Source organism: Alligator sinensis, unplaced genomic scaffold (genome assembly GCF_000455745.1).
Source record: "Alligator sinensis unplaced genomic scaffold, ASM45574v1 scaffold559_1, whole genome shotgun sequence".
Taxonomy (NCBI): Eukaryota; Metazoa; Chordata; order Crocodylia; family Alligatoridae; genus Alligator; species Alligator sinensis.
In genome coordinates, this window is record NW_005842251.1 from 1686709 (window position 1) to 1702922 (window position 16214).

Below are 16214 nucleotides of genomic sequence, written 5' to 3' on the forward strand. Positions count from 1 at the left end.
CTGTAATTAATGCACTATAGCATCTCGTGTATCAGCATCCCCACACTCCAAAATGGTTCAGTGAGCTTTAGATAAAGCACCCCCTCTGCCATTTTGAAGCATGGAGTCATGGATACACGAGACGTGGCAGCTGGCTGGAGCACACTAATTACCACGCTCCAGCAGACTCAATTAATCAAGCCTGCTCTGACGTGCTGTAACTACTGTGTCAGAGCAGCCTCGCAGCACGTCTACAGGGACCTGTTGCTATCAAAGACAACTTTCCTTTATGATTCTCAAATGTTTCCGCAGGCTTTCCGAGAAGACCTGGAATGTCTTATTCAAGAACAGATGAAGAAGGGCCATAACCCAACTGGACTGCTTGCATTGCAGCAGATTGCCGATTACATTACGGCCAGCTCTTTTGCAGGTTTTTCTTCATCTCCACTCAGTAAGTGAACTAAGTGTGTGATTGATGATATATATTTAAAATTCTCTCCGTGTTTTAGCAGCACCAGAACCTCTTACTTCCTCTGATTGGAATTTCTGCTGTAGCTGGTTTTACCAGTTAAAACCATATAGGTGGTAGCCTAGGTAAATAATTTACTTTTCAACGTACACATTCTCCAAATATTTGGTTGGTTCAGGATAACAAGAGGATATCAACATTATTATGTGCCCAGAATCTCAGTTATTCTGGAAACTAGTAGTAATCAGTAAGTTCACAATTTATCTCAACAAACTAACACAGCACTTTTTATGTATGCATCAAACTGCTAAAAAATAAGTAACATAGTACCTATCATAACTTGGCACTTGCCTTTACACTTGTTTTACATTTTCAAGGGGAAAGAAATCTATACAAGTGTGTGATTAAATTCACAGATGTCAGAGGCATGAAATAGCTTGTAATAAATAGTAGTATGTGGTTATAAAGAAAAATTTGAGAGTTGTTGCCAGGATCCTGCAAAATCAAATGTTATAGCATTTGTAGAAGAACTCCTATATCTAATTTCCAAGAACTGAATAAATTGAAACCAGTAAAAAAAAAAAAAAATTAGTTAGTTAAATATTCATGCAAGTGTCTGAGTTCAGCAGACAAATCTGTCTTTCTGAACTGTTCTCTCCATTGCCTGCAGACTTGGAGGTGCAAATAGGATAGCTCCTTTCATGAGGTGATTTAAGATCTGTGGATGGAAAGTCCTGTTTTGAGTGTTTCAGGGCCTGGAAGCCAAAGGAAGTGGATGCTGTTCAGCACCTTTGAAAATCATAGGGCATGAAGAGATGTATTTGAATCTGAGTATACTTCAAATACAACCTTTGTGCCATGCAGACATTCAGCCCTACCCCACCCCAGAGTGCTTCAGAACAGCTGTGAAGACATGCAGCAGCATTGCTTTCCAGCTGTTGGGGGCGGGGTGGGGGAGGAGGCAGAGATCTGCTGGAGTGTGCAGACGTTCAAGAAACACTTCAAAAGGAAGTGCTTCAGAGTTGTTCCTTTTTTCCACCTATTGTTTTTGAAGCACTTCAGAGGCACTTGGAGCTCTTCTAACAGCACATCTGTCTGTGGCCAGTGAATCAGAGAGCTGGCAGAAATCCTGAGGGTCATCCAGTCCCACCTGCTGCCCCAATACAGACTACCCCTGACAGTGAACGCTGCATGCCCCTGGTGGCTGGGGGGCACGGCAAGCTCGGTTGGCGACCACCCACAGGCGCCGCCGGCAGGGTTGGTGGTGTCTTTTCTCATGGGGTGCACCGCCATGCTCAGAGGGTGCACGTGCACCCCATGTGTGTCACCAGTGCCCCTGACAGTTACTTTCTCGACCTCTTCTTAAAAACCTCCGATGTCTCAACTTTCCTCAACAACTTGTCCCACTGTCCTATGGCCTTTACAGTTAGGAACTTGTTGTCTGAGCCTTCATCTAAATTTGCCTTGCTGCAGTTTTAACCCATTGCTTCATGTCCTGCCTCTGTGGCTAGGAAAAAGAGTTGTTGTCCCTCCTCTTTATGGCAGCCTTTCGAGTATTTAAAAAATGGCTGTCATGTTCCCCCAGGAAAGTATTTGTGAAGAGGGGGAGAAAAGAGTCACCAATGGGAAATAAGGCAGGTCCATGGTACAATTTTCCTATTAAGATGCGACTCGAGCTGTCCAGCAGTTGAAGTACTCCTGCTGTAGTCCTTATTACCTTCCTAGAAGTGACTGAGATGGCTCAGAAATATGAATAGGTTTCTCATTCTGTTCAATTCTACGAAGTCTAGTTTTAAAAAACTCCCAAGTAGGATGTAAGAATAGCTCGTTAATCTTAAAGTTGTTCTGGGAACTCTCCACAGCAATCATTTATGACTCCTTGAAGCATGAAAGAGTTCAAAAACTTAGTGGTGCTTCAGAATATTCCTCTGCATCACCAACTATCACTTCCCTCAGAAGTTGGAGACTTTCACATTATGTTCGGGTACAACTTTTATCCAGGGGCTTCCGGGGAGGTTGCTAGAAATGATTGCAGCTGATGCCACCTCAAGCAGAGGCCTGGACTAGATGACTTCTGCAGGTCCCTTCCAGCCCTACTTCTCTTTGGTTGCTGTGAATTGCAGTTCTTGTATATGACTAGTGATGGCCAGAATTGAGGCTCCGTGGGTGCCTGTATATGTGCCAGAAAGCTGCTCCAACACGCTGGAATTGCAGTGCGTCAGAGCAAACTCGATTAATCGAGTCTGCTGGAGCGTCCTAATTAGCGTGCTCCAGCCAACTTCTGTGTCTTGTGTATCAGTGTCCCTGTGCTTCAAAATGGTAGCAGGGGTGCTTTAACTAAAGCTCATTTGACGAGCTTTAGATAAAGCACCCCCACTGCCAGTTTGAAACACGGGGATGCTGTTACATGAAACACTGCAGTGCTTTAATTAGAGCAGCTCTTGAAGCCACCCCCCCCCAGAGCACGTGTAAAAAATGCCCTACAATAATAATTTAAGTATATTCCTTGCTTTTAGAAAACCATAATTGTAAATTATGTAATTTGTTCTATTTGACACTTTTTTCTTTTTTCTTTGCTGCTTTTTTTTTTTAAGGCCATGGAATGGTGACCCCCATCAATGACCTTCCTGGAATAGATACCTCCTCGTTTGTTAAGGGAGAAAAACTTACTCGTTGCAAGTTAGCCAGCTTGTATAGGTTGGCTGACTTGTTTGGGTGGGCACATCTGGCAAACTCCTACATCACAGTGAGTATTCTTCTGACTACTTGGGTTTCCCTTGCACACTTAAAATTAAATAGTCTAACATTACAAGTGTTTAATTTTCTGAGAATTACCCAACTTACAATCGATAATAAATCAATCATCTTTTCTTTCCTCCCCTTGTTTACAGGTAAGAGTGAGCAAAGAACATGACCACATTCTTATCATTCCAAGAGGTCTGTCTTTTTCTGAAGCATCCGCCTCCAATTTGGTATGTGCTTAGTTGGCATTCACAGCAATTGCCAACACCTAGCTTGTTATTTTTGGAAAAAATTGTGGCTACAGAAGTAGAAAACTAAACCCAGAAAGCATAGGACATTGGCACCAGGTTTTTGTTTGTCCCTTTCAGAGTTCACTTCCTTCTGTTTTGCTTCCATTGTTGCTTTAGGAGCCACAGGGTTTGGGCATTTTTTCATCTAGTCCACAGAAGCAAGTCAAATCGAATTTCCCATGGCTGTTAATGTCACAAACTTCTTACTATTAACACTTTTTATACGGTGCTTCAGTTCTTCAAGGCTCTTACATACATACATACATTCCTGTGATGTCCATGTGAAGGAGTGAGGCATGCCTTCTTATCTCCATTTTATTGGTGGGAAACTGAATTAAATAAGTTCTCAAAAGTCAAAAAGGGTGTTTGGTATATGGGTAAAAATTAATGCACAGGAACTCTGAATCAAGAGCCAGATTACCAGATTATGCATCTCATGGTGCAAAAGAGCTGAAGAATGGGTTCTCCAAGTTATACCTACTAATGAGCCTTGATGGCAGTTACTGGAAGAGAATAGGAGTGGTTGGGGCAGTGCTGCGATCATTTGCCAAACAGAGTTGAATTAAAATCACAAGAAGAGCATCTAAAATGTTCAGCTATTCTTTTTCCCTCTCCCCCTGTCTGGGAATCTTTTTTTAATATTGTCAGAACTTTCGTTTAACATTATTTAAAAAGTAGTTTTTTAAGATTGAATGTCCGCTTTCAAATTAAATTGTAGTCGGCTTTTATAAAGTGTAGACTAAAACGTGAGGAATGAGGACGCCTAGTACAATATGCCAAGCGCATTGTATAAGTGTGCAGTTTATCTGGAACTTCCAGTGATGGCATTTGTTATTCTTTGCCATTTTAACTTGAAAATGTTTAGGTGGACATATGCTAAATGAGTCTATGCTGGTTTGAGCCTCTTGCAGAGTTGTTTTCTGGTCGAATTGTGAATCTGTTTTGTTTACTAGACTGCTGACCAGTCCTTTAATTTACCAGGCCAGAGAAGAATGCATCTGTTTCATCAAGATCTACCCTTTAACCTCTTCCATGATTTGTTTTCAACAGCTGGCAGGCTCTTAATCCACAGGAGGCTTCACATGCATAGTCATGCCTGCCCGAATCCTTCTAAAAGTTATTTTACTCACTAATGTGGCATAAAAGCAACCTTACCTCAGCCTCCCCTACATGAGCAAATTGCAAGTAAAGATTACATACAAACATTCCCAAACTGAAATTTCTTCATGTTGGCACTTACTGAGTTTGACGGTCTGTCATCCTCCCCTCCCCCCACCACTGCTACTCTCTCCTCCCAGTAGGCTTGCGGATCATTGCAGTCTAGGCCAACGTGTAATAGTTGCACATGTTTCTTCTGTTTGATTTACCAGGTTAAAGTAAATATCCTAGGAGATGTAGTTGACCAGGGGAGTACCAATCTGAGCATCGACCATGCAGGATTCAGTCCACACACGGCCATCTACTCCACGCGCCCTGATGTCAGATGTGCGATACATATACACACTCCTGCAACAGCGGCCGTAAGTCTCCACTGCTACTAACATGGACTGAGGAGGAAAAGGTTTAATATATATAATTATTGCTCCCTGATATGAGTTGAGATCTAGTAGGTATAGCTACAGTTCACTTCTTGCAATAGTTTATACTTGCGTGCCTCTCTTGACTTCAGTCATTCTTGACATGCATGGGAGGCTGCTCTTGGAGGGTAGTGAGAGTCCCCAGAGAGATCTGAGGTTCTGAACATTTCAAAAGAATAGACCAAGTGTCACATGAGGATCAGCTCCCATCTCTCTTTGTTTGCAGAAGGGGAGCACATACAAGTTAAACCTCGGTTTTCTTTCTGCAGCTTTTTTCAGTGCTGTTTCCTTGAAACAGGTTTCTTCCATGAAGTGTGGGATCCTTCCCATCTCTCAAGAGGCTCTGATTCTGGGAGACATTGCTTATTACAATTATCAAGGATCTCTTGACGAACAGGAAGAGAGAATTCAGCTGCAGAAAGTTCTTGGGCCCAGTTGCAAGGTATCCCATGTTTTGTATAAACCCTTTGCATATACTGTTCCAGTTTCTACCATCTAACAGTGTCTTCATTTACTAGGTGCTGGTGTTGAGGAACCATGGCGTGGTAGCTCTAGGAGAGACATTAGAGGAGGCTTTTCATTATATTTTCAATGTGCAGCTAGCCTGTGAAATACAGGTAAGGCAGAGAGGATTAGTCTCTGTTCAACTTCTGAAGTAGATGGATCTGCTATAAGGGATGGATGCAGTGGGTGGACCTGACACCAGTGAGGAGAAGTGGGCTGTGACAAAGTTCAGGAAGACTTCTGCTATTAGAAGCAATAGTTCTGAAAAGTTTTGGGGGGCAAAGGGGAGGCTGTCTCCTTTTGCAGATTGACATTAGGAGTGTATTTCTGTTTACTGCTTTGCATGTGCTCAATTAGCTGTGTTAGAACCACTCTAGGAATGACTTTTACTTAGCTTAGGCACCACATGTTGGCTTTGCCAGAGTAGAGCAAATTGGGTTCACACTTAAATGATACTGCCCCGTGGGACAAACTCATTCATTAAAAACTCATTACATCGCAGTGCAAAATTGCAGCATGATGCCATTTCATGCTGAGTATTTTGGGACTCATGAAGGTTTTGCCAGCTGATCTTTTGAAAACTGAACCATCAGAGGGAAATGTAGCAGAGCAGCAATGTTACAGGGTAAATCCTGTGTCACTGCATTCCAACAAGCATCCTTGTGAAATCTTATTGGTGTTGTTTAATTGGGCTTGCGCCTGTGGGTGCATACCCTTGTCCTAGAGACTACAGCTGCATGAAGTTTCCTCCCATGACTGAACTCCAGCTCTTAAGGGAGGAAGGAAGACAGCCTGCATAACACTTGGTCTTACAGTCCCCAGCTCTCTTACTCAAGCAGGGTGCTGAGACCAAGAAAATAGTTTTCCCTAGGAGCACAAATCATTTCAGAACCTAGATAAACAAATGCTCTTTAGGGCAAGATGAGAGAACAGTATTCTCAAAAATAAATTAAACCATCTAGAAATCACTTGTTAATGTCTCAGTGGGTTACTGATTAGATATAATTGTCTTTCCCTCAAACATCAAAGATGATTCTTTTTCAAAATTGAAGTTATTTCTTTGTGTAGTGAAGCAAAAAACTACTTTTGGCACTTAAAAATAGTTGTTTATGACATCAGTCCTTTTGCAGTCAGTTATTAGCTGATACTGCCATTCACTCAATAGGAATTTTTCTCTGAGTCTTTTATTAATACCATTCCCTTAATTTATTAGCAAAAGAAAAATAAGCACAAACTTTTGGAGTTAATGTTGGTGTGGTATAGTGAGGCAAACTAAAAGTTCTCCATAAGAATATAGATAAATGTGTGCTGTTACGTTACAGGTTCATGCATTAGCTGGTGCTGGTGGAATAGACAATCTTCTTGTACTAGACCTGCAGAAATACAAGCCTTTCACACACAATGTGGCAGCAGCTGGAGGAGGTGGTGTTAATATGGCCTCACAACAGAAGTGGAAGGTTGGAGAGCAAGAGTTTGAAGCTCTTATGAGGATGCTAGACAACCTGGTAGGTGCACGGTTACACCACCACATGTGCAATCTCGTAATGGTCTAAAAGCCCCCCAATGCCTTACCTGTCTGTGGAGTTAGACCCCAAAGGAGGAATTTTCCGTTTGGTTTTTCTTTGTAAACTTGGAAATACACAAAGCAAAGTGGTTTGTATTAAATATTTCCCATATCTGAACGTTTGACTTGAGACAGAATATGGGTTTAAAAAAAAAGGCTCTCTCTAAAACTGAATGTGGACATCTAATAGCAAGAATTTTCACCAGGAATCTCTCTCAAAGCTGCATCACTTTTCTGTGTTAAGGTCTGTAAATATAGTACTCTACCAACCACCTCCTTAGAAAGTAGACTTGAAGGCTCTGTTTTTATTTTGTCATAAAGTTTCAGTGTTTGTTCTCAATTTTGGCTCATTCAAAACGTGCACTCAAAAAAAGGAAATCCAGTACACTAATACTTGTTTGAAAGGAATTGTAATATCAATAACAAGTGACATTCTGGGACAACCTTTCTTTGCTTCCCCTCTGTGGCCTACCTACCTGTATTACACATCATAAATCAAGGCAAGAACTTCTTTACCTAGAGTCACTCTTCCTCCTTTCACACAGGGATTGAGGGTGAGTGGAGTCCTGCCTTCTCCATGTGTTTTCCTTCCTATCCCACACTCTACCACATGTGCTGACCAAAAATCTCAGCTGGCCCAGAGACAAGGGATATGCTGTGCCAGAAAAATTGCTGATACAGCTTACTTCCTCCCCTCCGCTCACACCATGGGGGGGTGAGCAGATACCAAAGGCTGACGAAAAGTCACTATTCTAGACCCAATAATATAGATGTAACTTGACACCAGAAAGGATCTCTCTATTGGTTTTAGGTGGAGGGGAAAAAAGATTGTTACCAGTTTTTACAAATTAATTTTAATTCTTTCAAATTGCATTGCCTTTAAAGGAATGCGGCTGGGCATTTAAGTGTGTCAATTAATGATTTCTTAAAATATGACTGCATCTGTTTTGATGCTGACTGTTGTTAATGTTTTATGAATGAACAAAAGAATACTATTTTACAAACAAATGTTCCAAATCTATTGTGTTAAGGAATTGTGAGAATGTGTTCAATATACGTACGGTGATAGGAGTTTGCCTTGATTTCTTATTCTTCAGATGTTGTTTTTGGATGACCATTTTTTGATTTTTAAATCTTCACAGGGGTACAGAACTGGCTATGCCTATAGGCAGCCCTTAGTCAGAGAGAAACCCAAGCACAAGAGCGACGTTGAGATCCCAGCCACTGTGACTGCCTTTTCTTTCGAAGATGATTCGGTTCCACTTTCCCCCCTCAAATTCCTAGCACAGAGACAACAGAGGGAAAAGACAAGATGGCTGAACTCTCCCAATACATACTTGAAAGTGAATGTGCCTGAGGAGTCTTGGAACGGAGAAATGAGTCCCAGGACTAAGATCACGGTAGGAAGCTATTTTAGGTAGTCGGTTTGTTCTCTTGTTTGACATGAAAGAAAGTAAATTATATAGTTTGTCAGGGAATCTGATCTGGTTGTGAACTCCGTTTTTTTAAAACAGGATTAACTAATTCATTAAAAGAAAAGCTAGCAAGCAAGAAGATTTAACACCAGTATAGCTGCTACATTAGGCAGGTGTTCGGGAAACTGTTGGTGCTGGAAGAGGGGATAGTTTTATGACCCAGTCTTCAGAGTGATTTTTCTCTCCTTTATTAGTTCCTCTGGCTCGTGTAGCAGAAGATTTTGTTCCACATCTGGCATGCTAACAATTATCTGCATTGGGTGTAGTCTGTAATTATTGTAATTGTATATGGACACCCCTTTATCTTTATTTCTTTTCAAGCTCTAAATCACCCTGTACTTGTGCATCTAGGGCACTGTTGTCTCTGATCAATGAAAATTAATCAGGACTTTCTTCAGAGCCCATTAATGAACATGATATGGCATTGGGCGATGTGATTTCTGGTGTCTCAAGTGTAAGCATACTGCCTCCACCACAATCCCAGCCAGCCCAGGGAGAGACCAGGGCTCTTCTTTATTATCAGCCCGTTCTGATGATACAAACTTTAAGAAGCCCGTGAGCTCCCCCTGGCGGTAGTTGAACAGTTCTTCTGTAACTGATTTGGGAGACAACAGTTCACTGCCAATAAAACGTTCCTTAAAAAGGGAAAAATGCCAAAAGCAAAACCTGCAGTGAGCAGAGGCAGAAGTTTATGAGAACAAAGTGATAAGGGAAGTACAGATTCTAGAGCTATTGGAGACTGCATTAAAGGAGTAAGAGCTGTGGTGTTTAGCTCTCTCCTGTAGGCTTTTAGGAACAGTAAACCTTCCTAGATAGAGTCCTATGATTGCAAGGCTGCACTTCTGTATCATTTTTCAAATGAGTATGCCCATGGTTTGCATGGGCACAAGCATACATAATGAGCCTCACCTTTGTGGGCCAGGTAAGTATTGCATCCATTTACTAGGGGTTTCATGCCTGTGCTGAGGTCTGGTAAAAAATGAACTGAGGAGCTAATAGAGTCAAGCAGTTGTTCTCCAGGTCTCTCCTCTGATCACTAGGCACACATTTCTCCATGGCCACCTCTCCCTTCTTTTAAAACATTTAAACTGTTTTTCTTTAAGTGGATGAAAGCTGATGAGTCATCCAAAACCAGCGGAGGAACTCCAATCAAAATTGAAGATCCGAACCAGTTTGTTCCTCTAAATACGAACCCCAGTGAAGTGCTGGAAAAGAGAAATAAGGTATGATGGGTTTACTGTAACAATAGTTTAAAGTTTGGATGTTGAGCAGTCACTCTGGAAATGAGAGATTAGAGATGGTTCAGGAGCTGTAACATATTCAGTGGGAGTTTGGGTCTAGAGCTGAAGCTGACAGCTCTGACCTAGCTATCTGTTAAGGGTGCCTCTTCTCAAAAGAGTGTAGAAATACCACTGGCTAGAATATCACTCCAACACCTTTAATTTATTTTCAGCTTCTATGAATGTGAGAAACAGCCAATTTAGCAAAACTTTCCTTTTTATTAACTTTTCTACAAATTACAGAAATTTGAAGTTTGGACTTGCTTGTCTAGTCATCTTCGAGAAAGACAAAAGTCATTGCAACTAGAACAGTACTACTCCTAGAGTGTGATTTGCTTAGACTTGCTGAGTTCTGCCTCCCTTGACCTGGCACTTTTAACAGTGATGCAAAATAAAGACAAAAAAAGGCTCTGAGGGGGTTTGCAAGCATAGATCAGTAGCTACTTTTTCTGCACAGTCCACCAAGACTCTACCCAAGGCCCAACTGTTCTGCCAGGCAGAGTGCTCTTTTTTTCAAGTTTGGGGATTTGCCTTTTTGGAAAGGGCCATTCCATCCATCATCCCTGGGAACTGAACCTGATTCAGGAGGAACAACTCCCTTCTTCCAGAAAGGATGAACAAAGCACCACCCCATAATCACCCAGACATTGAGTAACCCCATGTTATCAGTCCCAGACGCTACGTTTTTTTCTTCTCAGGGAGGTTGACAAGTTGTTTGCCTCATCAGAGAGAAGCTAGACTCCTTTTTTCTGTCACAGTTGCCCTAGTAAGCATATTAAGCATTGGCAGCCATATAGACAGAGGGCTGCTTGAGGAGAGCAGCAGATCATTCATGTGCGACTAGTTCTACCTGTACCTTTGTGAGCAGAGAGGCTCTTTTGTCTTCTCTGCTCATGTAGGCCCACGTCACAGAGGTGGAGGACAGATTCAGAGGCCTTGCAGAGGACGTGCCTTTTTTCTCTGTGGGGTATTTCACAGTATATCTTGGGCACGGATCTTCAGAGGTGCTGGAATGAAGCTGGAGGATCAGCATGTCCTTTGCTGTGAGAAGCAGGGGGAAGGATCCCACTGCAAATCCCCTGACCACTCCAGCTGTGCTTTGCTACACGAGATATACCATCCTTATGACACCAGTGACAGTGGGAGTAGGACTTGCAGAACAGAGAGAAAATTTGCTTTAAATTCAGTGTGTCAACTATAAGTACATAATGCTGTGCTCTGAAGTAGCTGTTACAACTCAGGAAAGAGACCTTAGAGTCATTGTAAGGTAGTTCTGAAAAGTATCAGCTCAGTGTGCATCTGCAACCCAAAAAAGCCAGTAAAATATTAAGTGTTATTAGGAAGAGATCTAGAAATACAATAGACAACATCAACATGGCACTGTACAAATTCATGGTGCACCCACATTTGAATACTGTGTGCAGTTCTAGTCTCCACATCACAAAAAGAATGTAGTAGAAAATGTACAGAGGTGGTCTGTAAAGGTGATCGGGAGTATGGATCAGCTGCCATAATGAGAGAAACTAAAAAGATTAGTTTGAGAGAGAGAAGGTTGTGGGGAGATATGATAGAAGTCTATAAAATCATGAAGGGTTTTAACAAAGTAAATAGCAAAGTACAGTATTTATTTAAATTTAAGACTAGGTTTCTTCCCCACTCCCCACAACCAGCATGGGGGATAAAAGGCCCTTGTCTTAGATTTGCATACAAAGTAGGGATGTGCAAAGCGGGCCCTATTCAATTCGGATTTGGCCCAAATCAGGGGCAGTGATTCAATTCGTTGATTCGGATCACTGTCCCCGATTCGATTCAGCCGAATCTGAAGATTTGATGCTGATTCGGAGAATGAGCAATTCGGCCATAGACACAGCTTTAAATGTTTTTTCTACGTTCCTCAAGGTACCGGCACAGCTCGTGAACGCTGCAATGCTGGGGCACATGGAGCATCCCACAGGAGCACGGGGGGGCCCTCCACGTGTTCAGTGGCGATCCCAGAAGCGGACCAGAAGTACTTCCGGGTCTGCTGGGGAGTGCGTGGGGGGAGGGGGGGCCTGCGCCTCCCCGGCCAGCGATTAGCTGCAGGGGGACCCCGGGTGCCCCCCCAAGACGAAGGAGGCACCAGTCACTGAGCCAGGTGCTGTGGGGGGGCCTCCCTCACTGCACTCCCCAGTGGACCCAGAAGTGGACAGGAAGTGCTTCTAGTCCACTTCCGAGTCTGCTGCCAAGCGCACTGGGGACCCTCCCACGCTCCTGTAGGACGCTCCATCCGCCCCATTATCGCAGCATTCACAAGCTGCCTGGTACCCAGAGATATGTAGAAAAAACATTTTAAAGCTGTGTCTGTGTCCAAATCGCTGAATCTTTCTGAATCGATTCAGAGGGTTCTGATTCGATTTGGAGAGATTCAAGGGTCCTCTGATTCAATTCAGATTCGGAGATTCGGCTGCCGAATCAGGCTGAATCTCTGCCGAATCGAATTGGGGACCGAAGCTTCACACAGCCCTGATACAAAGCAGAGTGGGCTGCAGGCAGCCCTTGACGTTCCAACTCTGGCCCCAGCCCAGGCTCAGAGCCAGAGTCAGACTCACCACAGCCTCCTTCCCCCCACTCTGCTTGCCTTGTGCAGCTTCTCCCCCCTCCACCCTCCTACTGTCAGCTCTACTCCAGCTTGGGCTGGACTCACTCCCAGACACAGAGTACAAGGAAACTCTGCCTCCTGCCTGGACAATCAGCAGCACCACTGCTGCTATGTGGCCTTGCAAGGGCTGCACTTCCACGTGCTGTGCTCCATAACCCAGGATGGAAGAGAGCCTAAGCAGTGTCTGACAGAAAGGGAAGGCGAGGAAGGAGCAGATTGTGGGGGGAGCCGCTGCTTTCCCTGCTGTAGCAATGGGGGGTGGGATTTAAGACTACTCACCAATAAATCTGAAAGATATTAAATTTTCTATGTATAGAATCTAACTATTACAGGGCTATCTTAAACTCAGGGTCATGTTAGATTTAAGTAAGTATAGTATTATCCACCAAGTCTTTAAATTAGACAACTGGGAGCCACCCGCTGAAATTAACAGGAAACAGGTTTCAAACAAACAAGGGTACTTTTTTTTTTGCCCAATACATAAGATTTTGCCCTCCTGTTGTTGCTGCAGGAGGTTCTAGAGGCAGATTGTACAGCCAAGTTCAAAAAGACACTAGACGGATTCATGGACATTAGGTCCATTAGTAGCTGCTAAACCAGAGTCATGGACGCAGCCTCTGACATCCCTCAACCAGCGATGGATGCCAGGGAGGGACAACACTCTAGATGTGCCCTCTTCTCAAGCATCTGCTGCTGCCACTGTCAAAGACAGGATACTGGGTTAGATGGACCCTTGGTCTGATGATATATGACATTGCTTATGTTCTTATGTCTCCTTAAAGATTAGGGAGCAAAACCGGTATGACCTGAAGACAGCAGGACCACAGTCTCAGTTGCTTGCTGGAATTGTCGTGGATAAAAAACCCTGTCCAGTAAGTGCCTGTCACAAGTTGGGTTTAATGTATTACATTATATGCTCTGGCAGTTTTTCTTTCAGGCTAATTTACTCTGCTAAGAAGGTTTGTAATGAGGGGAGGCATGTCCACCCTGGGCTCTTACTACTGAGTGAAGTAAATGTATTCAGTAGTAAATGGGCTGTGTCCACACTACAAGAGACCTGTTTAAAGCTAGCTCAGGTGTCTCTGCACTGTGCGACAGTCATCGCTGTACCTGCTGCATGGATGTATCCTGAGAGGCAGCCAGTCTAGGAGAGGGCTGGGCATGTTCACGGGTAGGAAGAAGGTCTCGGTACTTCATTGTCTACAGAAGTTGCGTGAATTCGAATTTTGAGCGAGAGCAAAAGTTTAGAAAGTTGGGGGAAGTTTTGCTTTTGAGTCACGTAGGTATCTTTGAAAATCCCATCCGTAGGCTGCAACTGGTAATCGTGTACCTTTCTCAAGTGTGAAAATTACACTTTAAAAAAGGATTTATTGCCAAATGGTTGTATAGCTCTGCTGGGTGAAATGAACCGAATGCGGTTAGATATTTGTTCCATGCATGCGCAGAGGGTTGAAGTACATGCTTATTACTTCAATCAACCAGTGCCTTGATGACTGCTCTGATACCTTCCTAAGTAAGGAGTGTGTGAATGCCTACTGACAGGTGTACCTGTGACAGCAATGGGTCAGTCGCAGGACATGTCTGGTAATATTTTCTTGCAAGTGATCATAAAAAAAAGTTTTCTAGTGCCTGAAATTTAATGTCAGAGCCCATTTTGTTTAAATGAGCAGATGTTTATTACAAGTTTATGAGAAAAAGCTGCTTAATTTGAGACTATTCCAGTCTGGCTATTTTGTGTTACTGCTTCTTTCTTAGGTCATCGTCATCTAACCTCAGAGGAGAAGAGGACTGATGTTGCAAATCTCTGCTGCTGTCCCTGACATGTTTCTCTTGCCTTGTCTCTCTCCAGCCCATGCAGTTTGAAGAAGATGAGCATGCACCACCAGCCCCTCCCAATCCCTTCAGCCGTTTTACAGAAAAAGAACTGGAAGAGTACAAGAGGACAATTGAGCGCAAGCAGCAAGGAGTGGAAGGTCAGTGGTCTCATCTACACATTGGGTGGTGAATTTTAGGTGGACACTTCTCAAGATATTGTGAAGTAATGAAGTGCTTTTAAATGTAATTAAATCTTGAGGTTTAAGTTTAAAAACAATAATAATATAAAAATCCAGTAGGTTAAATGTATAGTATAGATCCAGTAGCGCGCGAGAGAGAGAGAGACTTTATTTTTGGACTGGCTGCCATCTTGGGGAAACCTCAAAAATAATTACCGTTGCAGAGTTTTTTTCATTCTTAAGTTATTTTTTTCCCTCCTTTGTGCAACATTTGGGTTCTCAAATCCCAAAGTCTACATACAAATGGAAGCTGACTAGGTGCACCTTAACATGGTGGTGACTTTCATGTGGTCTTCTAGCACTGTGAACTGCTGACATGAATAGCCTCAACTCTAGCTTTGGAGAGTTATGTGGGCAATCTCCTAACTCCTAATGCTTTCAGTATTTTAAAATGTGCCTTTACATTTTCTTATTTTCAAAAGCTTAAAAGTTTGGAGGTCAAAGCATTTTATTTCAGTAACTTTTCCAGCAATCCCTGTGCCTTCATGAACTTTTACTATCAACTTTTTATAACTGTCTTCTAATACTGCTGCTCTACATAAGGATTTGTAATTCAGGCTTATTTAACAGCGGCATTTATAATATTCTTTCCTGCACTAATACTGTGTGGTGGCTGACTTCTTAAAGATGCAAATGCCATCCTGGATTCCATGTATATCACATGGTTATGGTTAGATTGCATGGGATGCTTGCTGCCTTGTGTTGAGCCCCACTTTTAATATCTTGTATAAACCAGCCAGTGTCTAATGATTTTTAATAGATGAAGCCTGTAATACATTAACTTCCTAAATGTGTTGAAGTGCTTGTATGTTAACCTTTACTTCTGGATGACAGTAGCACGAACAGTTCAATAGCGGCAGAGATTTATATACTGTATGCACTAGCACTGATAATCTTGCTCTTTTTTATTTTTGCATGGCTACTAATTCGGTTCTTGTCCTGCAGATGCTGAACAGGAATTATTCTCAGATGACGGTTCATCTGTATCACAAATTCAGTCACAAACTCAGTCCCCGCAAAATGTCCCAGAAAAAGTAGAAGGTATTCCATGCAATTTCCTCCAGACTTCCAAGAACTTAATGCCCTGGGTCACTTACACTCATTATGCTCTGCAAGAAAGGTGTCACGTAGCCTGCTCTCAGCAGTATAGAAACTGGAATTCAAGTATTTCGGAACAAAATTTTTGTTGCAGCCAAAGTGTTTGCTGCAATCTTTGTACCTCTAGACTTTAGTGGGTCATTCTGACTTGGCTTGGATTTAAGATGTTCTCTAAGTCAGGTGGGCTAGAACTGAATTATTTTAAACAAGCAGCCAGGCCAGGACTCTGGCTATCGTCAAACCTAATTTTTGAACACTTTGAAAAGCGTGGGGGAGCTGCTACTGGGAGGGCACATCAACTGTTATAGTGTAACTGCTACAGCCCCCAGCTCCTGGAGTGATACCGCTGTGCTACATCCCAAAAATTTAAAATTGCAACAATTCTGCTACATGTATATTGTTTCAGGAGCAGGAAGATGTAATAGTAACATTTTAACAGTTTATATTGGTCCCCTTTGATACCAACATAACTCTTTTTCTTCAAAAGTCAATCAATTATTGAATTCTTTCCCCAAAATTTTTTTTGCTGATGTAAAGCTCACAG

At 42.6% G+C, this 16214-nt stretch overlaps 1 protein-coding gene across 13 annotated transcripts in view; it reads left to right on the plus strand.

Annotated features, from left to right (window-relative positions):
• ADD3 (adducin 3) overlaps positions 1-16214 on the plus strand; it is a 171757-nt gene that overhangs the window by 152633 nt on the left and 2910 nt on the right. For 12 of the 13 annotated variants that reach the window (XM_006027556.3, XM_025208772.1, XM_025208773.1 and 9 more), the window contains 12 exons: positions 292-430; positions 3043-3194; positions 3340-3420; positions 4851-5000; positions 5356-5499; positions 5576-5674; positions 6884-7066; positions 8268-8525; positions 9704-9823; positions 13301-13390; positions 14368-14491; positions 15518-15613. In XM_006027556.3, the coding sequence (XP_006027618.1) occupies positions 292-430; positions 3043-3194; positions 3340-3420; positions 4851-5000; positions 5356-5499; positions 5576-5674; positions 6884-7066; positions 8268-8525; positions 9704-9823; positions 13301-13390; positions 14368-14491; positions 15518-15613 (1636 nt within the window). The remainder of the gene's footprint in view (positions 1-291; positions 431-3042; positions 3195-3339; positions 3421-4850; positions 5001-5355; positions 5500-5575; positions 5675-6883; positions 7067-8267; positions 8526-9703; positions 9824-13300; positions 13391-14367; positions 14492-15517; positions 15614-16214) is intronic. The other variant, XM_006027557.3, reaches the window with a different exon arrangement.